This window comes from Penicillium coprophilum (genome assembly GCF_028826855.1).
Source record: "Penicillium coprophilum strain IBT 35676 chromosome Unknown utg000004l_segment0_segment0, whole genome shotgun sequence".
NCBI classification, from domain to species: domain Eukaryota; kingdom Fungi; phylum Ascomycota; class Eurotiomycetes; order Eurotiales; family Aspergillaceae; genus Penicillium; species Penicillium coprophilum.
This window is the reverse complement of record NW_026622723.1, coordinates 2,841,544-2,868,276: the sequence shown is the minus strand read 5'-3', so window position 1 is coordinate 2,868,276 and position 26,733 is coordinate 2,841,544. Positions and strand designations below refer to the sequence as shown.

Here is a 26,733-nt window from a genome sequence, read left to right as displayed (position 1 = left end):
TCGCAGCTTCTACGGCGGACTGAGCGGCAACTGGCGCAGTCTCCGAGATCAAGATGGCGGCTTAACTTAGCACCTTGTATGCATTGGCTACATGTGTGAGATCCTAGGTGTGCTTACATTCACTGAACTAGAATTACGAATAATGATAATGATAATGATAATAATAATAATAATTTTGGGTTCATATCCAGTTAGCTGGACGCTATCGTAAAAACATTAAGTCGTGAAATCAACACCCCCATATGCTTCCCCCTCGAACGCCCTTTGTTTGTTCCGAAACACCTAAGGTATGTCACATAAATGCAGCCCGGCTGGCTCTGCAATAGAGGCCCGGGATTGGCAAAGTTGGGAGCGAGTGTTCCCTTTGAATTTTGTGCTCGCAGGGGGACGGCTGCAGCAAGAATGAGAGAAGAGTAAAAGATGATCGAGTCGAATGTAAAGAAGTCAAGTGAATGTGAGCAGCCTGTCCAGTCCCCTCGTTGGTTTTTTATTTTTCGGTTTATTTTTCGCTTTTGGAGTTTTGTTCGCTGGTTTCCTTTGGTTGAAGTGGGAGAAAGTTGCGATTAAACAGCCTGACCGATGTTTTGAGTCGAGTCGATTGCTTTGCGAGCTTGGGCTTCATCGATCAAACGCCGGCGCTTATCGTCAGTCAATTCGAAGGATATATTTGCGTTGAACTTGGCTGGTGTATTGATGCTGCTAGCCCGACTGTTGAATGATCTGTTGGACTGCATCTTCTTCAAACTGCGCGCAAACTCCCTATCCTGCTCCTTCTTGGGGCCTTTCTTCTTGCCCCATCCCGACAAGGAAGAAAATCGGTCCAGGAACGAACCATGCTTGCTAGAGCCTGTGTTCTCTTCTGGGAAATGGGGAAGAGGCTTTTCGGTGTCTGAGGATTGGGAGATAGCAGGACAGGGGCCGAAATCCGGACCGAAGCTGATGCCCGAGTCGGTGCGGCGCTGCACGCCGGACTTGCCAATCTGACAAGGCTCGTTGATCAAAATACACTCGTCGATCATTTCGAGGACTGCGTCCAGGTATCTGTCAAGGGTTTCATGCAATGCAGGCCACCCATTCTCCTCGTTGGCTCGAGCGCCTTGTGTAATGATAGCTTCCAGCATTGAAGGATCACCCTTGTAGTTGGTAATGTATTTGAAGAATGTGTCACGGTGATGTCCAAGGGTGGCTGGCGTCAACTGCTGTGTTGGGGTCGGGCTGTCTCGGTGAACAGGCGGCAGTAGAGTGTTGAGAAGAGCAAGGCAGTTGGCCTTGTCAAACGGCTCAAGCATCATCTGATTGACCAGAACCTGAGGAATAAATGTTAGACACGGAACTCATTGTTTGAATATCGGAATGGGACTTACCCAGCGACGCAGGCCGACATGGATTTGAGTGTACATAAAATCGATCAGGCGTGCCTTTTGACTGATGTCTTTGTACCAGGTCAAGACATTAGGATACTTGCGAGCGACCTCCGAGTGCTGAGGGTCACTCGCGTCCTTGGGAGTAATGTCGAGCCGATTAAAAGCGGCATCAATCTCCTTCTTCCAGCGACCTTGGATAGCTTTAAGGTAATCAAGAGCAGTCAAAGCCTGGGCAAAGTCGACATCGGACAGCTCCAGACAAAAACAACGACGTACAAAGGAGAGAATGAAGCTCGGAGGGAGCGAGCAGGGTTGAGAAGGCAATTCGGAGATAGCTTTAGTCAAACAAGCACGGAATTCGGCATTGGTGTCGTAAGAAGGAGCATCAAGAGAGGAATTGGAGTTGCGAGAGTTTCTAGACCAAACAGAATTGCGTAGGATGGAGGGTGACTGAGGAAGAAATGAAGTCCCCATTGTGTTTTTTGATGGGTGGCGATTGAGTTCGTATGCAGCACGTAAAGAGATTTCGTAGCTGTCGGCGTAACGCAGACAATGATCGAAGATCCACGTCAATGCTGACCCATCGGGTGCATCCAATGTCTCATAGTTGGGGGCTTGAGACATACTATGGGTCTTTAATATATTGGAGTATCAGGGCTGCTATCAACACAAGAGAGTGTGTTATGAAGAAGGTGTAGTGAAAGTCGTGATGAGAAGAAAAGAGTGGAGGTCCAGTGGCCAAAGAGCAGTAGTTATGGTCGACCCGAAGAGGCGGATCCGTTGTGGCGGCTAGGATAGCTCAGAGCCCGTCAAAGGGGTAGTGAGAGAGACCTGATAGGCCCAAATAGGAATAAAAAGTTGATGGAGGGACCCGGTTGGTCGGATCAGCTCTGTAGTTTGGACTTTTGAGTCACCCAAGGAGGCCAACAAAGAAGAAAAACTTTCGCGGAAGGCGAGTACTTTTTCCCCCTCTAGGATATCCCTTGAGAAGCAAAACCAATCACGATGCAGGATCTTTCGGATCTCCTGCACGCCAGATCTGATGTATGCAAAAAAAGGCAAAAAGCGGCTTCAATGGCTGGCTTCTGTGCACTGAAACGTGAGACAGGTCTTAACCCCCTTCAAGGTTCGAGTAAAGAACGTGAGACGGATAAAGGGCCAAAGTTGGGGGATATGAGACCAAGCGAATGTAGAGGGAAGTTGAGAGAAGTTGAAAAGGTTCAAGATCCAGTGGAGGGGAAAAGGCCCATACAAAAATGCGCGAGATGTTGCCCCATGGCTGGACCAGTCTACTAGGTGGGGACTGACTCGAACGCAAAAATCCGCGAAACAAAACTTTCCGTCATTAAATTGTTTTTAAATTGTTTTTTAATTATTTTGATCAATTAATTCGATAATTAAATTAATTAAATTAAGTCAATCTTCCCTCTATCCGAGTCCAGATCCATGGATTCTGTTTTTTAAGGCTACTCCACCTGCACCGACCCGCCGGAAGATATCATTAGCCCCGATTCGCGTGAATTACAATTGGTTTGGAATGCTTCAGAGACAGCCGTTGGCGCCATTGGGACCCCACTAGCATACGTTGAACACCATACCTCTTCGGGTAGGTTCTAAGCCAAAAAGTCTAGCTCACATTTCTGATTGGATTGTTACCCCCGTGCCTTTCCGGCTTGAGGCGGACTAGAACTGTCTTGCATTCAAGGATCCAGTGCACGCGGAACTCTAACATCGCGACCGGGAACTGGGGGAGCCGTTACGCTTAGCAAATTTTTCAGTCCTGTCAGATTCATTAGCGCACCGTGGTATGTATGTATGTACTTTTTATGCAGAATGTGTACTTCTCCGTCGGACTGGTCAATTTACGGGGTAAACAAACTTCTTGGAGATCCGCCTCGGCTATACCATCACACTCAGCTTATATCTACAATTTGTACGGACATGCAGATTTTTACAGATTGTGGCTCATGTGTGTGGCCACGTACTTTTGTCTTCGCCTCCAGGAAAAATTCAAACACAACATGCATCTATTATTGTACCATATGAGCCATTCTCCCATGCTTGCTATTTCAAGAAACAAACCTCCCATTAATAGCTCTTAGATCCGATTGCGATTGTGCTCGCTTCGATCGCCTGTGGGGCTACCACATAATACGTACGCAATACCTTTTGTGTTTTCCGTACTCCGTGTAATATTGTGTTTATACATATCCCCGGTGGTGAAACCACTGGGACCGTTGCCTTGGGTCCACTCAAAAAGAGCCGTTGGAGCAGTCACACGGAACAAGAACGCAAACTTGATGTACGATATAGGCAGAAAGCCGTGATAATCTTCAAGGCTGTGAGGCGATCAATCATACGTACATTTGCGGATAAATAAACAGCGGTAATTATACACTTGACCCATGGTTCAGGATGTGTCTTTCGTGGTAATCTGACTGTTATACCGCGGTTGTCCAGTCGGACGGGCCGCTGTCTATGCCCTAAGTGCCCGAGGGCCGTTATCTGCCTGAGGCGCTTTTTGTTTGCCTGATGACAGGTCTAATGTACTTTTAGCCTCCAGGGCTTACATCCCGGGAAAATCAGCTACATCGACTCCGTACTTAATTTGATACATAACTAGGGTGCATACATAAAATTAGGGATCAAAAAACAAACATGCGCATATTCGGACCCCTTCTTTCATGATCTAAGATACACCGACACTGATCCACATATCCGCCAATTTCGGGACCTTCCCAAACAGGATCACCTGATCAACATTCAGCTGGAGGCGTTGTGTCGATCCGTCAAGCCCAGATACAATGATCGGCAACGCCTCTCTTTGCTTCCGATATTGTATACTCCGTACACACTCTGTAACTATGTACAATATAGAGCACAAAGTACGGAGTACGGAGTACGTCAACCAATCTCAGGGGAATTTTTGCCAGATCATTAGGGGGCCACGCCGATCATTTCATCATCGCCGTTGTGGTACGGAGTACCCCATAATGGGGATATTGCTAGCTACCAGCTACCAAATACTCGGGTGGCCTCGGTACTGAGATGACGACAGTGGTTCTTTCGAAGCTTTGATGGGTTATCATGATGGGTACGGAGTACAACATACAACGTAAGCTTGTCAACAGACCCCTCTTTGAATCTGTACAGTCATGGCTTTCTTAACCTGTGACAGCATCTGCCCCTGACTAGAGATATAAAAAATGATCTATAAAGACATTCGACTACTGGAGAAGGTACCCAAGGGGCTCCTTCCACAGTTGGGTATCTACAATATAGGAGAAACATCTGGGCAGGCTGTTCATATCGACATTCTCCACTTTAAACTATCTTGTACAAAGAAACCCCTTTCCGCATTAACCACATCCTAAATTTGAAGACGTCTCCAACTGAGCAATCTCAATGCGTATACTCCGTACGGAGTACGGCGTGCTCTGTAGGATGGTCACACAATCATCGGGAACCCACTGGGGTCCGCTAGTTAGAAGCCTCATTCAGAATCATAGCAATGATTACGGAGTACACTGCTCAGAGCCAGTAAAGATCTGCGGTCCACAGCTCACTAGTCTCCTGGCGTGGTTTTATGGGAAACTATCTTCTCTCCGAAACGCAACAAGCTAAGTATCATTAGGCGACAGAGCATGCTCCGGGTCCTACAAAGCCCATCCGATCAAAAGGACCTTCGATCCACTGAGGTGTTTGACCTCCATACGGAATACGGAGATATGGAGTACCTAGATCCGCCTTCCCAAGTACAAAGTACGTTGTATTGCTCAACAATATTACACCAGGCCTAATGATTCTTGACGATAGTTGTGCCGTCGTGGGGTGGCTGTATATCAGCAATTTCCAAGAGGGCAGGCTGTAGTAGCATCATATGGAATATAAATACTGTACTCTGGCAGCTGGCTTGCCATTTCTGCACTGTGGAACTCCAATTGACTAACAAATATGATACTGCTCGCTTGTCAGATATCATAATCAACTACAACATAACCTTGGAAGTAAGGCTGATCAACATCCCTAACATAACTAAGCAATGCGGAGGAGGCATATGAGCCTAGCTTCCTTCCTTTTTTTCCATGAAAGATAGATAGAACATTACCGATCTATAGCGCGCCGCCGGCCTTCCGTCGGCCTTCCGTACTTTTTCCGTGAGCGAATCGCTTGATGTTCTCTTTTACGTTCAGATGCAGACATTGGTGTGTAGAGCTGATTTGCTTAGAAAGACCAAGCTTTTGTCATCAAATTGGTGAGGCGTGCTACAGCATAGGTATCATTGGATATATTTGCCGATTTACTTCGATGTACGAAGTATATTGTACGGAGTAGATACAACATGTCATTCCCATAGAACGGCAAGTTCAACAAATAATGACATAAGCAGACCGTATCGGGCAGGCGGCCCCACCAACCTGGCAGAAAAAGGCAGACGATAAGACGCGCAGCTGCAATACTTTGACCTAGCTCCGCAACTTTCATTCGTACAACGCACATCTCAGTCATGGCAAAGGGGCCATTGGAGACCAAGCTCAAATTTGAGAAAAAGAACAAAGATCTTATCAGACTACCAAAACGTCAGCCTTCCTATCCGAACGCCTAGGGTCGATGACCAATGCTAGAAACAAAAGATCACATGCGCTGACTTTTGGACCACAGATGCCAAGATAGAAAAGCGCCCTATACCTCATGCACCAGTCGCCTCCCCGTATGCCGGTGCCTCAGTGCCCAAGATTGTCTATGTTTCTAAGACGACGCCGTTCATGAGCGCCGTCAAGCGTGTCCAGAAAATCCTCCTGCAGGCCGAGAAGCGTGCTACTGCAAATATCAACCTTGAGGACACGCGCAAGAGCGAGAAGCAGATACTCGAGGAGCTGTCAAAGGTGTCAGAGAAGCGAGAGGAAGTCTTTGTGAAGGCGACAGGACGAGCTATTGAGAAGGCGCTAAACGTCGCTAAATGGTTTGAAGAAAAAGGAACCGAGTACACAGTCCGTGTAAATACCGGGAGTGTGGTTGTCGTGGATGATATCGTTGAGGATGAAGAAATGAAAGCGAAAGAGGAACAGAAACGACAACGGCAGGAAGAGCAAACCCCAACTGACCAGGGAGATTCGGCTTCTAAGCCGGAATCCAAGTCGGCTGCAAAGAAGAGGAAACTTCAGGCTGCCGCAGCGGAAGATGACGCCGAGCTCCCTGAGAGCCGGACTAGATGGATCAAAATGGTTGAGGTCGCCGTCAGCCTCAAGTGATTTCACCTACGATCAATTCGACAAAAACTCCTACGATAGCTGGTTATCCAATTGCCGACCATCGTTGGCTGATCTGAGGGTAGTGGGCTGCAGCATTCCACATCTATGGCAGGGAAAAAGGCCATTGTCATGAGCCTGGGGCCGAGCCCAGAATTTCCACCTAGAGCTTTGGGCACACGCACAAATCACTGAATCACTATGATTCAATTGGAACGCCCATGGTGGCTATACACAACATAGTAACTGAGCGCAGACGACTTTTATCCTGAGTGCCTGTTCTGGGATGTTGCTGGTGGAAGCAGTCAAACCTCAAGTCCTCATTTGAGGGTGGGTGTCCTCTTACCACCCTTCGTCACATGCATATACCCAGTACCAAATGCTCTACAGGTGCAATATCCACGTGACAGAAGCCCGGAAGGCCTTTGAGCAGGATTAGAAAAGGAACAATTCGTTTGCCCTTGGGTTGTAAGCCTAGCACAAAATCATGTACATCGAGATTGTCCTTAAATGAACTCTGATTTACCCAGAGCGCACGCTTCACCCGACCTCAAAACCAACCCAACGCGTTGTAGATGCTGGACAGAGTTGTATCAATGAGGAAAGAGAGAGACAGGACTATAGAGTAATAATAACAGCACTACTCCAATCAAGAAAGAGTTTTAAAGAGGGAGCCTGAATCATCGAATCTGCCAGCGAAATGAAAATGGCATCAATAAAAAACGAAATAGTACGAATAAAAACTCCTTGGTACGCTCACAAAGTCCTGTGCTGACATGACATGATGAATGATAATGCCTGAGAACCCTTCATCGAACGGAACGTTTTAAAGAGAGGCTGCAACTCATGAACGTATCCTTATTTTCCCCATCATGTACAGACAAAAGAGAAAGAGGTTTGTCGATCCCCGAGGGGGCGACAGGCTAATAGTAACATAGTAGGAAGTAGAAGAAAAACAACGAGAAAGGAGATGAGAAGAAAGAGGGGGAGGAACGGACATCGAAAAAGACGACCAAGAAGGAGATCACGGAGGAATCTCGAGAAAGTCATCAAAAAATTCGTGAAATAAGAGAGACAGTGTGGGCTGAAAGGGAAAGGCTCCGAATATGAAGGCAAAAAAATGATCCTCAACCGAGAGGGGAGCGAGCAACCAGAACATTCATCGCCAGAAAGTCGTGACTGGCGAAAACTGAAATCTGATGAGAAAGGTAGGAGACATAGTTAAACAATGCAAAGGGCCTATGCAATAGAATAGCCGTCAAAAGAACATGAAGCCTGAGTAGTAGCATGCGAGGCCAAGCTGGGTCAAATGTTCATTTGTCCATCTTTTGCCAACCGTTGAGATAGGCCATCAGGCCTACTCCTAATAAGACCACGCCAAACATGGACGCGTAAGGACTTGCTTCTTCCACATAGTTGCGTTGATAGCGTTGTGTTGCAAAAGCTGTGGTTGCAGCGGCGGTATCCACGTCCTTGTTCTGAGAGGTAACCGGATCGGAGCTCTGCATCGACGGAGTGTTCAACTTGGAATCCTTCAAAGTTTCATCGCGTGCAAGCAAGTGTTCCGACAAGCCATTACTCGGCTTGCTATCATGCGTATCGGTTTTCTTCTCATGCGCCGTCGCTAGTTCTTTTTCAGCGCGTTCCTGGCGCAATGTTTCAATCATTTCGCTCAGGGACTTGCGAGATTCCGAGCTCTCATCTTCGGCCTTCTCGGCGCGATCTTTAAAGGATGCCATTTGCTTCCTCATCTCTGCCATCTCCTCCATCATGTTTTCCAATCGAGTCTGAAGTTCAGCAGTCTTATCCTCGACAAAAGCCTCTGCCTGGCTGTCTTCGGGAGCAGGAGTCTCCGAAGGATGGATACCGTTGACCTGCACGGTTGCTTCCGTATTGCTTTGCTCTTTCTCTGAAAGTGGAACAATTCCGTTGTCGGGTTCAACTTCTCTGACATCCAATGCGGAGCGCATCTCCAATTCATTGACTTTGTCTTCTGCCAATTTTCGAGCAGCCTGCTCCTGGAACAGCAAACTTTCGAGTTCCTTGACACGTGTGCCATGGGTTTCAATCTCTCGCTTGGCAGAAGATAGCGCCTCAATGAGATTCAAGATCTGACTGGAATCGCGCGAGACAGGGGAACCTGTACCACTCTTGGGCTTTTCCGTATCGCTGCGTTTCAGTGGCGAGAAAGACTCCGAGGCGCTTCGTGATAACGCATCGGGTTTCTCTGGCAGAGGTTGTTGAGGAGGAGGAGCGGGAGGATCCGAGAATCTTGAGAAGGAGTCGACTCGAGGCATTTTAGGCCGGCCGTTGATCTGGCGATGAGCACTGTTCTCCAAAGGAGTGGGCTTAGTGAGCTTTTCTTTCTCTGCATAGCCAGGTTTCATGATCGTCGTCAAAAATTCATCTGCTTGAGAAAGATCTGTTGTTTGTTGCTTTGCAGATTTCAGTTCGCCCTATAACAAGTTAGCAATATGTAGTATTCAAATAAGGTGTGAATCGCACCGTAAGCCGCTTGACGACCTGTTCAATGGAAATTGGCGAGTTCCAGTAGTTCATTTGCCGTTGCTGATGTAAAGCATTGAGCTGGTTACTGGTAACACTCTGAGCACTTCTGCTACTCGCGTTGCTGCCGGCTCGACCACGCATATGAGAAAGCGGTTGACTCAGGGGGAAGGGAGAAGACCGCCCCCGGAGGCAGGATCCAAGTCTCCGAAATTCAGATCAAGGATATTGGGGGTAGTTCCATAGGTTCCGGCATGCTCAACCTTAGATGAGACTTTGTGATGGACGATTGTGGATTGATCCTCGCTGACAATATCGATACCCAGCTCTAGGGTATCAGTTTCTCGCAGTTCGTGCGGCTCTGACTCCCGGTTCTCAGGAGACAGCCGGTGGCCGTTCACAAATGTGCCGTTTGAGGATTTGACATCTCGAATCCAGACTTTGCCAGACTTATCGGCCCACACCTCCGCATGCTGCCGAGAGAGAACTTTAGAGTCAAAAAATCCATTGAGAGGCGTAGGCACTGTTTTGGCGTTTGTTTGTCGTCCAATTCGGAGGACCTCGGGGTAGTATGGTACATTGATCTGTTTCCTGTCAAAGGTGCCGTTCAATGGCAGTAGAACCAAAATTGCCGGGTTGTCCGATGGCGGACCAATTGGCGCACGGACGCCATTCTGCTGTGATAATTGAGGCATCTGTTGCGATGGGACAATGTTCGAAGGCTGATGCATTGCGGACATTGTCGATGATGCACTGGGTCCCGACGAGAAAGCAGGCACTGCCTGGGATCGCGCGTTCGTTACCCCTGATACCGGCTCGGATTTCGAGCTAGGCCAAATATTCTTTGAATACTTTTTTTTTGATGATGACCAAGTCTCTGATTCGCTGGCGGAACTCTGCGCGGCATGTGTATCTTGAGAAGAGGTGTTCACAGTAGACGTGGAAGTGGTCGAAGAGTTCGACCCCAGAGAAGAAGAGGAGTTTGAGCGTTGAACGTGTTTCCGTGGCATGAACATCCGCGACACGTCGTCTGCGTTCACTGAAGACAAAGCTCCTTCTCCTCCGCTGTTAGAGCTGTACCATCCCAGACGAGACCCCGATTCGACGCTAGGTGGAGATGCCACAGCAGTCATGGAGAAGGATGCGAATGGTTCAAGGAAATGGGATATCTAGACGGAGCACGGAGCGCGTCGACGGTTCCGGATTGTAAAAGGGGAAAGGGGCCGTATTCCGAGATAGTCTGAAGGATAGAAAAAGGACGCCTAGTAATGTTGATTTTATGTCCAAGGGTTGGGAATATTGAATGCGCGCAAGGGTGATTGGAGCTTTAGTTGACTAAAATGAAGACGGTCGCGTTAGTGCTGTTTGGGGGAGAGACAAATATAACTTGGCTCCTAGGTCGAGGGAAGACCTCGACCCCACAAAAAAAGGTTTGTATATAGAAAATAAGGAGTGAACTCACTTCTGAATTGTGAACTGAGAAATATTGAGGAATGAGTAAAATAGGCGCTTCAAGATCAAGGAGGTGTATGGAGAGGGCCAGAAACCGTGAGCGACCGGTCTCACGCCAGGGCAATGATAGAAGCACAAGACGGGACTGCCGCCTCCGCGCAGGCTTCAGGCAGCCCTTTAGAAGATGTAACGAAAAAGAAATCAAAGATCGGGGATAGATGCCATGAGGGAACCCAGGCAAGAGCGCAGGGCCATTTCGTTTCCTACTCCCTTGACGCCGCCAGGCAAAATAGGTCACGTGCGAAGTCGGCACGTGTGCACTTTAAAGTCCGTCGACTCACGTGATGATCAAGGCGGAGAAGCATCAAGCCGGGGAGGAAAAAGAGCTCGTTCCTTGACTTTCACTTCGGGATCTCTCATTCAGCTCATAGCTGCTACCTGCTATTTTAATTTGATTTACAAGCTTTTTGTTAGCTTCTCATAATGCCTGTGGTTGCTGGACCTCCCGCCCAAGCGGGCCCAGGGGGTGCTCCCTCAACATTCGACAAGAGTATGTCCTCTACAACCCAGTGATGTAGATCACACCGCGCTTGATTCTTTGAGGTGTGATATTCATGTGGATTCAATGTGCTGACAGACTATTAGTGAAAATGGGCTGCATGATGGGTTCCAGTATGTGACCGCAAACCCACCGAGCCTTTTATCACCAAGAGCTTTTGCTAACATAGCTCTCCTCACAGCTGTTGGTGGCATCATGGGCTTCATTATTGGTTTGACCCACTCAGTTCCAAAAATAAAGAAGGATCGGATAAGCTAACACAGGGCAGGAACTGTTACAATCTTCCAGTACGGTGCTGGCCCCAACGGTGTCATGCGGACTTTGGGCAAGTACATGCTGGGTTCAGGTGCCACTTTCGGGTATGGTTGACTCTTTAGGCTTGGAAGCTGTACTGTTTTGGTTGAGAATCACTAGCTAATCAAATTTCTCTCAAATAGACTCTTCATGTCCATCGGTAGTGTCATTCGCTCTGAAGGACCTCGCAACGATGCCTGGCTCCGTGCTCGAGGACCCCCGATGATGCTCCCCCGACAGAACCCCCTCCGGCCCATGCGCCAGTGAACACAATCTTTCTCGCAGTCTCAAGACTATATTCGAGAAACATGCGACATGACCACACCCTGGCGACGTCCCTTGTACGATATAACCTCTATGGTTAAGAGATACTTTTTCAGGTGGTTTCAGGAGACAGGACAACCACTGAAAGATGGCTGTGACAGACAGGTTCATGGGTACCTGTTACTTCAGCACGCGATGTACATAATCTAGCAGTACCCAGAACATGGATATCAAAGTTCAATTGTCTCAGTTGTTCCAACCATGTTAGGCGTTCTTGTGATAATATATCCCTCTTTTTTTTTTTTTTTTGCGGCTTTCCACAATCCAAGTCCTATCATTGGAACGGCACTCCCCTGCTTGTGAATCAGCCCAGCGATATACTTCGCTATTATCGGGAAGCTGTATCCAGCTTAAAGGGAGATATATTACTCTGTACCAGGCCAAAGATCCTTGTGTATGATTTAGTCTGACTATGGTACCTTCAAAGTTGTGGCAATCAATCTGGTTGGTTCTGAGCATGGCTACTTTGATCAAGCTTTGAATAAAGGCGCCGATTGTCTTGGATGACTGAGGTGCCTATTTTGTTTCAGACCTGGCTTTGAAGGTGCGGCTCAAATGTAAACCTGGGGTCAACTTCAATGCTCACGCTAAATAACATTTCAACTTTCGTCTAAGCCTAGATATACTCAACTTCCTTATCTATAGTGACATGTTATTTTCTACCTTGCCTAGTCTACCTTGCCTAGAGCATAGTCACCAAGCTATGAAAACATACTCGGTCACTTTCTAGAGGATCTCAAGTCGTAAGTTGCCACGCAGTACGGGGTACCGGCGATTCATTTCTGTTTGTTTCCGTGTTTGTCCGGTGGACTCCGAATGTAGATGCGGACATATTGGATTGCTCTTCTAACTGCACTCGGGGAGTTCAGATATTTAATCCCAGATTATCCAAGTTGGGAACTATGCTATTTGGCTGGACATGTGCAGACGGGTATGTACCATCAGAGTATGGGCAACGGAGGCGATTGGATGGCACAAGTACGGTCGCAGTATGAGAATAGCCTGAGGATGACTACTCCGTACAGTGTTATTCATAATCATCAGCTTTATTACTTCATTGCTCATCCCGAAAAAGCCACTGAAAATACAGTCAGCCCCCTTATACTCCGTATGTTTGTCCACTGTACCAAGTACAATGTGAGTAGCAAGGCATGTCTACACACTCGCCAATCAAAGCGCAACAAACGGAGTAAGGAGCATCGACCTACGGTGTGAGCGGCTGGATTCTAGTTCGATCCGCAGATTACCCAATAATGCATACTTTTTTGCTCCAGGTCTAAGATCAGAATCCATTTTTGTTTCGATAGGCGCTAGGACACCAGCCCCCTGGCACAGCCAACTTGAGATGCGCATGATTGACAGCTCCATCCAATGAGGAATCACTCGGCCAACACCCCAAGGTTCTTGATATAAGCCCCGGAGTTGAGCCTCAAAATTAGGGAATATATAAGAAACCACGTCTGCTAGGGGTAGTTCTTTAAGCCTTCCCAACTTCCCATCATGACTACTCAGCTAGCATCTCGGGCCCTTCATAATAGCTGTACTTTGATATCAAGCCTCTACATTGTCATCTGCATTTTATTTAATCCGGTAAAGCAAAGAAAGTCTCGCAAACGCCGCAGGGGACCTCGAGTCATCTTAACTACCTTGGTCATTTTCACATATGTCAGTCAAACAGTTCTCAAATTCATCACCGATGACTTGGACAGCTCTCAGCCGTTCCTTGTGCATATGACCTCTCAAGCGGTTGTATGGACTGCACTTTGGCTACGACAAAATCCTTCCAAGTACGAAGTGGCTGGAGTCTCGTTGGTCACCGCTGGTTTTGAAGTTCCACTCCTTGCGCTCTCCTTGTATCGCAAACCGAGACAGTGGGTACCAATCACGCAGATCACATTCTCCGCAGTCCGGCTTGCCCTGCTGATCTTTGTGACGGCTGCGATCCTATCTGAAACCAGACAGAGGAAGAAAAAGACATCGGAGGAGTCGCGCCCCTTCTTAAATGGTAATCACACAGGATATGGTGCAGCGAATGGCAATGAGTCAGACAATAGCAGTGTGGATTCCAAGAGCGAGAGCGACTCGGACACAGACAAAAATAAGAATGATGCTGCTACACGCAGAAAAAGACTCCGCAATGGGAAGTTGCAGTCGCTTGGGGGCTGGTGGGATTATCTGAAAGGTTTCTCGATCTTTCTGCCCTATCTGATCCCCAGAAAGAATCGCAAAGTGCAGCTCTGTATTGCTACCAGCATTTTCTGTCTAGTATGCCACCGAGCTCTGAATATTCTCATTCCTCAGCAACTTGCAGATGTGACCGATAGCATCTTTGCCAACAAAACCCCATATGCTTCACTAGGAAAATGGGCGCTGCTGCAGCTCATTCGTGGGGGAGCTGGGCTAGGACTGATTGAGGCCCTCGTCAAGATTCCGATCAGGCAGTTCTCTTACCGTCAGATCACCAATGCTGCCTTCAGTCATGTCATGAATCTATCAATGGATTTCCATATCGAGAATGACTCGGCAGAAGTGATGAAGTCCATCGATCAAGGTGGAGCGCTGAACAATCTGTTAGAAGTTGCCATTCTAGATATCATCCCGACAGTGGCTGACCTGGCTATTGCATGTGTTGTTTTTTATTTAAAGTTCAATGCCTATGCCTCCCTTTTGGTGGTGATAGTATCTATTGCTTACGTTGCGGCCGAGGTCTTCACCTCTAACTGGAACATGGACGCCAGACGTGAAGTCACACAGACACAGCGAAACGAAACTCGCATTATGCATCAGGCCGTGCAAGGCTGGCAGACAGTCACATACTTCAATCAGTTCTCGTATGAAAGGTCTCGCTTTGGAGAAGCAGTGGACCTATGCTTGAAAGCTAGCGCCCGTTTTGGACAACGCCGAGCAATCGGCAAATCACTCCTAGATTTACTCAAGCCAATTTGTTTCGTTGGTCTCTCTTCGCTCATTGTACACGAGATCTCCGTGGGCCGTTCTTCGACGGGAGACTTTGTTTTCTTCATTCAGTATTGGTCATCACTCATCTCTCCTTTGGCCTACCTCTCCGCACAATATCGTTGGCTTGTCTCTGATCTAGTCGATGCCGAGCGACTACTCTTCCTGTTCCAATCCAAGCCCAGCGTCAATGACAGGGAAAATGCTATGCCACTGAAATCTGGCGATGGCCACGTTTCATTTCATCATGTTGACTTTGCCTATGATACGCGGCTAAAGACCCTCAAGGATGTGGATATATCTATTGAACCCGGGACAACGGTTGCACTAGTTGGTATGACTGGTTCTGGGAAGACAACAATTCTCAGACTTCTTCTTCGACTATACGATGTTACTTCGGGCCAAATCAAGATCGACGGCCAAGATATCCGTGACGTAACCCTCAGCTCGCTACGACAGACTATCGGCGTCGTCCCACAAGATCCCGTCTTGTTTAATGCGTCTATCATCGAGAATTTGCGTTATGCCCGGCCCTCAGCCTCGGACGAAGAGGTCCACGCAGCATGCCGCGCCGCAGCTATTCACGAGAAAATCCTCACTTTCGTTGATGGATACAACACCACAGTCGGAGAGCAGGGTGTCAAGCTGTCGGGTGGTGAACTACAGCGCATAGCCATTGCTCGGGTTTTCCTTAAGAAGTCCCCTATTCTTCTATTAGACGAAGCAACGAGCGCCGTAGACTCGAACACGGAATCGGATATCCAGGTTGCGCTGGATCGATTGAGAACCAAGCGAACTACCTTTGTGATTGCGCATCGGCTTTCGACTATTTCCAGCGCCGATCGCATCCTTGTTGTGCATGAGGGACAGATAGTGGAGAGCGGGTCACACCACGAGCTGCTGAAGAAGGAGGGTGGAAGATATCAGAACCTCTGGCAGAACCAGTTCGGGGGGATCAATGGTGGAAAGCCCGCGCTGTAGGCAAGAAACTGGAATAGTTCGAGATCATAGGACTGGGACGATATTTTAAAAGAATCGCAAATAATGAAATTGACACTTTTGATATTCTTGGGCTTTCAAAATTACATACAATCTTTACTTATAATGCTAGAGCGTATAGAATCATTACATATTCCATGAAAGACCAAGCGGTACCAGTAATTCCCAGCTCCTTAAGAGCACAAACCCTCCCCGAGAAACATCATGTTTTTGTCCAGTCCCGGTGTGATCGTCATCTTGCCTGTGGTCATCTTTAGCATACAAATGTGGATTTCAGTTGAAGGTCGCGCTGTAATTGACTGCGCTATATGAGTCTCATAATATATCTAGACAATGACAGATATCTCCAGAGACAACCATGATGTGTATTGGCCTGGATGCAGCTAAGAGTATAGCATTTTATGGATCAATGAAATGGCGATGAGTACCAATATATATCTCCCATCCAGCCCTTACAACATCGCTCTCAAAAACTACCATTTTCTCGGCATAGATATATAACCAAGGCTGGATAACCACTGTCCTTTCTTTCATATGAAATTCATGGTCGAAGTCATGTGCGAGATTTGATTGCCATCAAAATTTGATCAAAGTCCATGCGCGAAGGGAAATTCCCCCTTAAGGCCTTGCCAAGTACTCATGGATGAATCAAGAAGGTATACACAGATACCCTTGTACATGGCATTGTGAAGAGCTTAACGCACACACACTTCTATCCATACCCTTCATCTTGCTGAGACTGCTGAATCTCGCTCTGGGCTTTATGCATTGCAGGCGTCGTGACAGGGCATAACCAGGAGTGGACGGGCCCATAGCATAATTTATGTGGAGTACGAGTATCAAGTAGGGAGTAGACTAGTAGCAAGTAGGAAATTGTCCCAGCAACTGAGATGAATACGAGTACATGACCTAGTACGAAATCGATTCCATTGTATTCTTTAAAGACAAGAACCTTCAAACCTCTTGCCCTACTGTCAGTATCTAGCACTGGAGACCCTGACCATTCAATCGCCTAATCGCACTTGTTTTGGGCTACTCCGGACAATACAATCTCATTGCACGAAAAGTAAGATTAGATTGAGCACAAGCCACAAAGAAATAAGAGAGAGGCCTTTTCTACTTGGTTTTCATTGCCCCCTTCTCTTTTTCCCTGATCCAATGATCTTAGACAGATGACTATGGAGTGCTGACTATGGTATTCAGACCATGGTATTCAGACTATGGAGTGAATGAGGATCTTGAGTTTCCAATTGACACGGAGTATAGCTCGTATCGTGAGGTTCGTGTTCAAAGTGGACACGGAGAACATAGGGCTTTGCGAGCCCAAAGAGTGCAGAGCCCCTGAAAAAGACCCCTCTTTCAACATATTCATACCAACACATAGACTCCGGATTAATGTTTTCACTAAAATGTACTCCGTACGAAGTACTCTGATGATATTATGAATACAAATGACAGAGAACCTTTGAACAACATGGAATGACTCACCATTCCTTCCTGAGCGGACCCTCACACTATGGAGTAGAGATGCCCAACACAGTAGGCCCGAGCGCTGATCAGTTCATCTTTAGGTACCTGAATGGAACTATGGAAGCGATCTACAAAACCTTATAGAGTACAACATGTAGCAAAAGAGCCTTTTCCTGATAGTGTGGGAACCGGAAATTGAGGCATATCTCAATCTCGGCTAACGGGGGAACCGGAATCACTTTACAAGGTAGAATGTAAGATCTAGATCAAAGTCAAATATTCCATAGAATGTCTGTTATTGTTATGTTTAAGATTAACCGAATCACCAATCGTTGTTCCTGCACATGACGCCAGGGGCACGGAACTGACGGAAGCCTCCGTGAGGGAGAGTGAACACCTGCAGTAGTGCATGATGCCCAGCGAGAATCGTCATTCTATCACTCTAGGGGTAATAAGACAAAATGAGGTAAAATTAGCCCGTCCAAATAGAAGACGGAGTATGGAGTACAGTCAACAAAGGCGCTTAGGGAAACACACAAGACCAACAACCTGTTCCACGATTGAAATTCCTCACTAGACTGGGATCGGGAAGTGCTGAAATTACACAAACTTATGGAGTAAACGTAGGCGAAGAATTCTCGTATTAGCTGCACTTGAGGGACACGGGGCGATGGGGCCAAAGGCGAACCTCCAAGCCTTTTCCGGCTATAATTCATTGGAATTAGAAAACTGATGGCAACGAACGTATGGCATACACCGCACGGAGTAGTAATCAACAAACTCTTACCCCTGGCGTCAAAAGTCTGTGCGGAAGACCCTTTGTTTTTAGGGCTCTGAAGGGTCATCGGTCTGAGATGGAGCCCAATGGTTAGTTCCAGGGTCCGCGTGTTTAAGGGGCCAATAGGAAGAGTATATTCCACTCGAAAATCAATAATAATCTAAGAAAACAAAAAGCAGAAGCGCCACAGCACTTCTTTGATGGACGAATCGCCCTGTTACCCCCATGTTGTGGACGACGTCCTCGTGCCTGGACTCTTATTAAGTCTGGGCTTGCCACATCCTGGTAAAATTTCTTTTTTTTTATTTCCCTTAGGCGCATTAGAGATTTTCTCGATACACTCATTTCACTCATTTTATACTCCTTGAGCAGTGCTCTACACGATCTTTACATCGAACATTTTTGCCGCTCACCTATTTGCGATCAAATTTGAAACACATCTATTCTATCCAAGATCCCATACTTCAAACGTTTCATAGCAAACCTTGAGACTCAACCTTGCTCCCTCTTCCATATATTCACTTCAAAAACGCCATGAAGTTCACTGCTATCATCGCCTCTCTCTGCCTGGTTGCGGCTCCATATGTGGCTGCAGAGGATACTGTTACCTCAACTGCAACCACGACCATCACCAAGACTCTGGTTCGCGTCAATTCAGTGACCCCCACTCCTAGTTCCACCGCAAGCTCCAAGGCAAGCAGCATGAGCACAGTCTCTGCTTCGACTTCAACTCCTCTGTCCAACGCCTCCTCCTCTACGTCTGCTGCCGCTGCTGCCACCTCGATCGGTGCTGCAGCCAACATTGGCGCTGGCATGCCGGCTGCTTTGGTTGCCGCTGGCTATATCGTTGTGATGATGGGCCAAGCCCTGTAATCACATTTGCAATCTCGCGACTCGCAAGAAAGCCCTCAAGCAGGCAACGATCATGAATTGAGGCCATTGTCAAGATTTAACACCGCGCTCAATTCATACTGCATCACGGCTGCCTTGTTGAATACCGTTCATCTACAGCAAAGCCGGGAGCTTATTTTTTTTTCTTTCTTTCCCCCTTCTTATACATAACATTTCTATTCCTCTCGGTTGGCTGAAGAACCCATTTTCGGAGAGGAAACGGTTTAACGCTTTTCAAATACCCCCATTTCTTTTTCTTTTTCTTTTTCATTTCATTATGACTTTTTGGACCGATATGAGTTGATGTTATTATTCTCTTCTTCAACCCCTGTTTCATTCAATTCGTTTGTCCATATACTTTGTCGTGGGTGACTTCTGAGTCGACTGATCTGGCTGAGATCCACTTGCATGTCAACTTTTGAGTCATCCACAGAATATAGACACTTCATTTCTTCTCTCCTTTGATATGTTGGACTTCCTGTAAACACCGATGTATACAACAGAGTAGAATAGAGAGCAGATCATGTCGATCTAACATTCCAGGGCGGGGACGCCATTCGTTCCGGGGTCAACTGATGCCCGTGCACGTGTGATCGGATCTTATCTTTTGATCTGATCTCTTTTTTCCAACATTCGAACGATTTCTTTTTCAGATATGACAGGTCTCTCAATTGATTCCAGATACTAAACCCTTATCTCCCCCAATCGCGCTATTAGCGCGTTTGTTGACCTATCCATCGCGGGTCTCCACAACGCGTCGCGCAACTCTGAACATCAGATAATCCTGTGTTTGAATAGAACCCCTAATGATCCAGGCCCAGAACGAGAGACTCGTCTGAACATCGCGAAATCGAAATCGCAATGGACAGCGAGATCCCCCTCCCACCGCCGCGGCGGATCCGGCATCGCTCACCCGCAACCGCGAACCCCTCAGCGACAGGCGCGGTGTTCTCCTCGTTCCAGCGCGCACAGCGACTGTCGCGCTTCGATGACCGCTCCAGTCAGCCATCCAGTGATCCTGCGCTCTTCTCCAGTGACGATATCCCCGCTTCTGGGTTGGAGAACTACCATGCGACGGTGTCAGGCGCGGGTCGCAAACGGCGGTATCGGGGGACCTGGTGGGGGGAGCAGGTGATAGATCCGAAGCGGAAAAGGGCTGACTTTAAAGACAAGAGGAATGTTGATAGTGGTGTGTGGATGGGGAGTGACGAGTCTGGTGCTGAGTCGCTTTTGCCGTCAGAGGATGGCTCGGCGTGGGGGGAAGACTTGCGCAAGTCTGTGCTTGATCCTAGAAAGCCTGGAAGCTCCACGCCTTTCATGAATGAAATAGAGAACACGCCTGCGCAGACTCGCGTGGTGTTTAGAAGTCCTGAAGAATCCGATGCTCATCGATTTGCGCGGGAGGTTGTCAGCGATTGTCTTGATAAGGGACATGAGAGCATTGATCTTGGGTATGTTCTGATTCCATCTGATGTTTTAATTCATCCGATATCCCTCTGATCCGAGTCAATGATACTAATGGCTTTTTTATCCTGCGCAGTGACTTCCATCTAAGAACTATACCATCCGGCCTCTTACGACCTTTACAACACCTAACGAAGCTTCCATCAGTCAAGGAAGCCCCGGTTTCAGAGAACGTCTTCACATCTCTGCAGCCGTTTCTTCACATATATCTCCCCAATAACTCCCTATCAACCCTGCACAACGATCTCTTCGAGCTCAGCAACATCAAAGTCCTCAGCTTGCGAAACAACAAGCTGACCGAAATCCCATCTACAGTCCGCAGACTGATAGCCCTGGAAGTCTTAAACCTTTCTGTCAACCAATTGACCTCTCTTCCTTGGGAGGTCCTCAAACTCATGCAGCAAGGCGAACTGAAACACCTGACCGTACGCCCGAACCCATTCCTTCCAATCGAAGAAGCGCAGATTGCAGAATGGCACTATAAACCGACCAATGAAAAGGAAATAGACAACGACGAGGACTCATCAGATGAGCAGTCATCTCCCTCGCTCCAATTCCAAGAGCAGGGATCTTCTCTCAACGAGGGCTGGACCCCTATCCACGTTGCAACAGGCCCGATCACTTATATGAATATGGAGGGCAATCCCATCAGAGACACTTTATCCCGCAACAGACCCACTCTCACACCATCGGAACTGGCATCTACTGTAAACAACGCCCCATCCCTGCGCGAACTCGCACTCCGTGCTGTGAGTAAGCTCCCCTACCTGGAGCAAACCACCGACGAAGAGCTGGCTGAGTATCCGGCGCTGATAGTGCCCTTGCTGCAACAAGCGAGGGAAGTGCGCGCTGCAGGTGGAAAGTCCTGCTCTGTTTGCCAGCGTGAGTATGTGATTCCCCGCACTGAATGGATGGAGTGGTGGGACTTTACCCCGTGTGAGAATGGGATGAAGATGCCTCGCTGTCCAGGTGAGAAGCTTCGACCTTTACCGTTCCGGCGGTTTGGTTGTAGCTTGTCGTGTGTGCCAGTGTGTTGAACATATCATTGATTTTTCTCTCCTTTGAGTGATGGGTTGTTTATTTCGGGGTTCACTTTGTGGGTATCTGGCTTGCATGTTTATATTGTGGTGCTGGGACCTTGTATTTTATTTTTCTGCCCGGGGTTTTATTGTATAGAATGATGACTATATCTAGTACCTTATCCTCTACTCCGTACCTAGCTATACTTCCCGTACTACAAGGATATAAATTCTTTAATGTCCGTGACTGCCTTAAATCCGCTCCTAAGTCCGAGGCTTGCAGTAGGAATGTGATATAAAAGAGCAGTGCTATCCTGGCATCATATCATCCTGAACCATAGATTATTTACAAGAAGACATCACAGAGTCAAACAAACAACACGACCCATCCATCATATATCACCCAACACCACTCACAAACCAACCATGGCAGAACAAGCCCCAACATTCACCAAACCCAACCGTCCCTTAACCTGGCTGATAACAGGCTGTTCCTCCGGCCTGGGCCTCTCACTAGCACGCGCAGCCCAATCAAACGGCCACATGGTACTCGCAACATCACGCCAACCTTCCCGCACCCCAGAGCTAGTGTCAGAGATTACCCATAACGGGGGCGAATGGTACCCACTAGACGTCGACAGCCCAACCGCAGCTTCTGAGCTGCTATCTACCCTCGATTCTGCAGGACATAAAATCGACGTGCTGGTCAATAATGCCGGATACGCGATTCTCGGGGCCGTCGAGCAATTCTCGGACGAGGAGGTGCGTGCACAGATGGAGACGGTGTATTTTGGACCGAGTCGGTTGATCCAAGCGATTGTGCCTGGGATGCGGGAGAGGCGGTTCGGAGTTGTTGTTAATGTTAGTTCTGGGGCTGGATTGGAGGGCAGGGAGCGGATGGGTGCTTATGCGGCTGCGAAGGCTGCTATGGATGGTATGTTCTTCTCATTCTTACCCTTCCTTCTTCTTCCTCGGTGTGTGTAATATGCCTCATTTTTTGACGTATATTGATGGTTATGTAGGTTTATGTAAAGTTCTCGCTAAAGAAGTTGCGCCTTTCAACGTCCGTCTTCTGACGGTGTGGTTGGGAGTGTTCAACACACAGTTTGGACGTGGATGTCTTTCTCCTGCTAAACCTTTACCGGCGGACTATGTTGGCTCTGAGGCCACGCAAATGATGGAGGCTATAAAGAGTGGTAAGCATGTTGCTGATGGTGATACGGATAAGGGTGCCAAGGTGATTTATGAAGTTGTCGTTGGTGAGGGCGTTGGTGTTGGGCGTGAGAATGAGGAATTCTTACCTCTGGGTCGAGATATGATCCCTCGCGTTGAATTGGTGCGTGATCGGTTGATTCATGCACTTGATGTGTTCGGGGATATTGCTGCGAATGTCTATATTGAGAAATGAGGCATTGGGTCTTAGTCTGGACAATGCTTTGCCAGTTCATCATTAAAGTGTGATTATATGGTTAAATTAATGGATTATAGTAATGACAAGTGCCAATTGAATCCATTCAGATATCCTTACCAAAAAACATAACATACAAGTTTTGAAAACGATTGACCCGCGGTATATCCCAGCCGCTTCAACAATGCTTGCAGGCGATTTGCAAGACCGCCGATCAGTCACCCAACGCCAAGCAGATTCAAATCATAAGAAAATCAAAACCATCGCTAAAACAGTATGCTTCGATACAAGGAGAGCAAATCCCACATGGAAAGAGGAGTGAAAAAAAAAAGAGAAGAAAGAGTGGATAGAATATAGATATTAGCGATTACGGTCCGCACGAGCCTGGTGCCATATCGTATCGCCACTCAGAGCGGAAAAGCTAAGAGTAGCCAGGTTTCGCCAGCTTGACTGTGGGGCAGAATTTGCATGGTCCCCAAGTAGACCTGCATTTTGTTCAGCATCCAAAGCATCGTCATTGATGCCTTCAATTTGCATTGGAGCAGAGGATGTGCTGCCTTGAGAAACCGACTGGGTGGACTGGACATCATCACTGGACTGCTCACGACGACCCTGAGAGTCACCGGATTGACAATGGGACAATGAGCGGACAACATCGCCTTTACAAATTGGGCAAGTTCGTCGACGAGTAGTCAACCAGGGAGTACTGAGAAAAGAGGTTAGTAGAATGTCAAAACAAAGACCGAGTTCTTTCATGTCACTTACATGCATTCCACATGGAATTCATGGCCACATGGCAATCTCATAACCCGGCTCAGACCATCGACATATTCCTCAAGACATACGACACACTCCACTTGTCTTCCTGTGTACTTGCGTCGCCACAACGTAGATCCGTTTTGCATATTGCACTTCTCTTCCTTCGGCGAGGCAGATGAGTCTAGCATAGTGCCCGAAAAGGTTTGTGAACGTGATCTATTTGATCGGGATGCGCTAGGCCGGCTTTCATTGCCAAGGAGTGGGGAAGTCGGAGAGAGAGGACCGGGACTAGGGGGACGAGTTGAGTTGGAAGACGATGAAGAAGTGGTAGCAATTGTATGGTATGTTCGAACAGGAAGTCGTTCTATAACCGACTTCGGGGCACGCCAGCGACGACGACGGATTCGGGACCGGAGCAGCAAAAGAGCATAAACCACCGTCAGCGTGAGTAGTGGACTGACGACAAGGACCAATAGAGTATCGAAAAAGGGACTAGTGGACATGCTGGTAGGCGTCATGGTAACCCAAAGGCCTTCGTGCTCGGAAGTCTCCCCGCCTAGATGGCTCGATGAGTGAGGGCTATTTTGCATTTTCTGGTTCGATGCTGTGTTTTTCTGGAGTGAGGGCGACAAAGAAGGTTGAGGGTTTTGATGAGTATTGTCTCCCCATCCAAAGTGACTCGAGAACCAGCCCTTCGTGGAAGATTCAGGCTTCCCATAACTTCCGATGGAACCTTTGTTGGATCCCTTGAGGCGCGTGTCATGAGAACTAGCACTGGATTTATCGATGCTTTGGTATTCTCCACTTCCTGGTGTAATGCTACCACCCGGAAGACCATTAGGCGAGGAAGCAGTATCTTTATCCGCACTGGCAGCCTTGGAGGTGTCCTTGCCAGTTACAGAGGTGCTAGCTGTCGGGGACGCGGTACTCTTGGGGGGGCATCAAGTCGGGATCTCTCCAATCCTGAACCCCGATGACAAAGTCATCATCCTCAAAACTTTCAGGGGACATATCAGCCTTGTGGCTGTCGAATGTGTCACCCTTGGTCCGACCACGATTATTGAGATCCGTTGATCTCTTTCGGGCGTTTGAAGGGTCTTCTTTTTCATGCCATGAACCAGGGTTGATCCAGTCAATGTTGCCGCTGCTGGGCGGACGTCGGCTGTCTTCCAGATGCCGCGAACCTCCATTCTTATCGCACAACCCCAGAAATGCACCAATTGCGCGGAAAATCCCGCCATTCGAGTGAGACGTAGGTGCAGGTCTGTCTTTGGTTGTTGAATGACTGCTGGCAGTCGGAGTTGGAATAGTTGTTGCTGTGGTAGTTACCACCCGTTCTTTGTCGGCATCAGCTTGTCCTGCCAACTTTGCTTGTGAAGATTTGAACACGTCGCCCAAGCCGGCAGTTCCACTGGCATGTCCGGGAACCAATGACGATAAAAGATGAGCGGTAGTGTAGGATGTGAACAATGCCGGTATCGTGACATTCGATGTGTCGCCTCGTGCGTACATAGTGACCAAGTTGCCACCTCGAGTATCGTCGCCGACAATCAAAGCAACACCTCCTCGTCGTTGGGCCCACTTTGCCTTCTCCAAAAACCCACAGCCACCTCGACTCAACAGCACCACCTTACCCTGTATTTCGGCAGTTTCCTGTAGCGATTGGATGTCGGCATGCGCAGGTGGCTTGTTTTGGACGTTGTCTCCATACTTCTGATTTATCTCAGGAAGTGAATGATGTAGATGATCGTCGGTGCCATCGTTCGTCAAGGGTGGGTGGGCTGGATCATCTCTATCGTTTTGAGGTGTGGTATCGGCCTGCGACACCGACCGCGGGCGGTTTGATAATTGATCATTCCTTGTACTACCTCCGGAAATTCTGGAACTCTGTTCCGCGCTCCTGGAGGTTTTGTCTTGCTTCTTATGGTTGGCGCCCTCACCCCAACCGGGAATATCGGAGCAGCCTAGTTCCCCTGTCATACTAGCTAATCCACCCTCACCAAAGCCACTTCCCACCCATAACTGACCGCTGAGGCCTTTTGTTGGAAGCAGCGGGCCAAATGCCGCTGGCCGGGCGAGGAAGAAAGTCGAGTTGTCATCAGTGAGACTAATAATGGCCGACGGAGGGAAAAGGGATGATGGTATGTTGAAAGAAAATAAAGCGCGCAGCCCAGTTGTCTGACCAGCGAGTGTATTGGGCGTTGCTACGTTGGGCGATGTGAGGGCGGAAAAGAAGGTGAGGAGAATCGGAAAGAAGATTAGGCAGAAGAGGACGATGAGCAAGCGTGGCGGTCGCATGTCTCTGATATATGATTCAAACCACTTAAATTGAAAAACGACTTGGCCGGAGATATCTAATCACAGCAAGGACGGGTGGATCGAGTGAATGATTGACGATGCCAGCGGCTCCGCTGGACCACAGTACTTTCGGGTGGGCTCTTTACGACCAATCCAACGGTTGGCGGCAGACTAGCAGGCCGCCACTCATCGAGTGCAATGAGCAGCACCACGGCTGGTTGAAGGAAGTCGACAGATTACAGCCAACGTAAGCGCGGGGGAAGTCAAAGCGAGGGAGAGGAGAAGAGAGACGGGAGTTCGAGTGAAGTCAGTCAGATGTAGAAGGAGAAGTGAACTCATGATATGGATTATCTAACCCCGGGTCGGCAGGTGACGGCATGCCCGCCGTGTCATGTGTTTGAAGCCTGAGGCATTATATTGGCATTGATGCCTCGAATCACATGACGCTCTTAAGTAGCTGTAACATACATCCATGGATTGGAGAACGACATTGGAACAGCCACAATTTTAGAGCTTGAATGGATGCTATGGCGGATTATCTAACCACTTGTATAGTTCACTTCCCAATTTTGTTTTCAACCAAGTATCATATGCTTGTAGGTGGAATGATGCAATATTTGCTGAAATAAAGATTCCATACTGGCTGAAACACACAAACTCCAGTAGTATGAGAGCGGAATGAGAATTTAAGACATTAACAAATTCTGTAACTCATACCATGTCATCTTATGATAACAAGACAGTAATGCCTCTCGGACCTTAGAATCTCGCAATAACATGCATATATTATTTGATATATAAAGTTGAGATTTCCGAGGTTCTCGCCCAGAGCTACCGCCGATCATGCCATCACTGCTAGGCAGCTACGTAATCCACCGCCTTTTCGATTTTTGATTCACGTTAACGTAGTATGTATCCGTATATGAGACTATTGTAATAACCGAT

The 26,733-nt window shown here is 47.9% G+C and overlaps 9 protein-coding genes across 9 annotated transcripts, besides 1 other annotated feature; 6 read left to right on the top strand and 3 right to left on the bottom strand.

Moving 5' to 3' along the window:
• Positions 1-563: 563 nt before the first annotated feature.
• Positions 564-1,988, bottom strand: N7500_005515 (uncharacterized protein; the record flags this gene model as incomplete). Its single annotated transcript, XM_056676659.1, has 2 exons — positions 564-1,307; positions 1,365-1,988. 2 exons carry the CDS (start codon positions 1,986-1,988, stop codon positions 564-566), a joined length of 1,368 nt encoding a protein of 455 aa, XP_056531659.1.
• A 3,883-nt stretch (positions 1,989-5,871) lies between these two features.
• On the top strand, positions 5,872-6,616 carry N7500_005514 (ribonuclease P subunit p20 family protein; the record flags this gene model as incomplete). Its single annotated transcript, XM_056676658.1, has 2 exons — positions 5,872-5,944; positions 6,027-6,616. 2 exons carry the CDS (start codon positions 5,872-5,874, stop codon positions 6,614-6,616), a joined length of 663 nt encoding a protein of 220 aa, XP_056531658.1.
• Positions 6,617-7,926: 1,310 nt separating this feature from the next.
• On the bottom strand, positions 7,927-10,251 carry N7500_005513 (uncharacterized protein; the record flags this gene model as incomplete). The annotated part of the gene is made up of 3 exons (XM_056676657.1): positions 7,927-9,069; positions 9,119-9,249; positions 9,300-10,251. The coding sequence occupies 3 exons, from the start codon at positions 10,249-10,251 to the stop codon at positions 7,927-7,929; spliced, it is 2,226 nt and encodes a 741-aa protein (XP_056531657.1).
• A 520-nt stretch (positions 10,252-10,771) lies between these two features.
• Positions 10,772-10,825: a sequence feature (Short protein (N7500_005512, KAJ5163682.1) was converted to a misc_feature.).
• Positions 10,826-11,053: 228 nt separating this feature from the next.
• N7500_005511 (MGR2/ROMO1 family protein) lies at positions 11,054-11,690 on the top strand (the record flags this gene model as incomplete). The annotated part of the gene is made up of 5 exons (XM_056676656.1): positions 11,054-11,120; positions 11,216-11,242; positions 11,311-11,340; positions 11,398-11,488; positions 11,567-11,690. The coding sequence occupies 5 exons, from the start codon at positions 11,054-11,056 to the stop codon at positions 11,688-11,690; spliced, it is 339 nt and encodes a 112-aa protein (XP_056531656.1).
• A 1,557-nt stretch (positions 11,691-13,247) lies between these two features.
• On the top strand, positions 13,248-15,683 carry N7500_005510 (ABC transporter ATP-binding protein; the record flags this gene model as incomplete). The annotated part of the gene is made up of 1 exon (XM_056676655.1): positions 13,248-15,683. The coding sequence occupies one exon, from the start codon at positions 13,248-13,250 to the stop codon at positions 15,681-15,683; it is 2,436 nt and encodes an 811-aa protein (XP_056531655.1).
• Positions 15,684-18,483: 2,800 nt separating this feature from the next.
• On the top strand, positions 18,484-18,822 carry N7500_005509 (uncharacterized protein; the record flags this gene model as incomplete). Its single annotated transcript, XM_056676654.1, has 1 exon — positions 18,484-18,822. One exon carries the CDS (start codon positions 18,484-18,486, stop codon positions 18,820-18,822), a length of 339 nt encoding a protein of 112 aa, XP_056531654.1.
• Positions 18,823-19,701: 879 nt separating this feature from the next.
• N7500_005508 (leucine-rich repeat domain-containing protein) lies at positions 19,702-21,332 on the top strand (the record flags this gene model as incomplete). Its single annotated transcript, XM_056676653.1, has 2 exons — positions 19,702-20,291; positions 20,381-21,332. Coding segments are annotated over 2 exons (1,542 nt in total), but the record flags the coding sequence as incomplete, so codon positions are not given.
• A 417-nt stretch (positions 21,333-21,749) lies between these two features.
• Positions 21,750-22,731, top strand: N7500_005507 (uncharacterized protein; the record flags this gene model as incomplete). Its single annotated transcript, XM_056676652.1, has 2 exons — positions 21,750-22,257; positions 22,346-22,731. The coding sequence occupies 2 exons, from the start codon at positions 21,750-21,752 to the stop codon at positions 22,729-22,731; spliced, it is 894 nt and encodes a 297-aa protein (XP_056531652.1).
• A 360-nt stretch (positions 22,732-23,091) lies between these two features.
• Positions 23,092-25,788, bottom strand: N7500_005506 (PA and RING finger domain protein; the record flags this gene model as incomplete). Its single annotated transcript, XM_056676651.1, has 3 exons — positions 23,092-23,437; positions 23,497-24,419; positions 24,460-25,788. The coding sequence occupies 3 exons, from the start codon at positions 25,786-25,788 to the stop codon at positions 23,092-23,094; spliced, it is 2,598 nt and encodes an 865-aa protein (XP_056531651.1).
• Between the last annotated feature and the right edge of the window lie 945 nt (positions 25,789-26,733).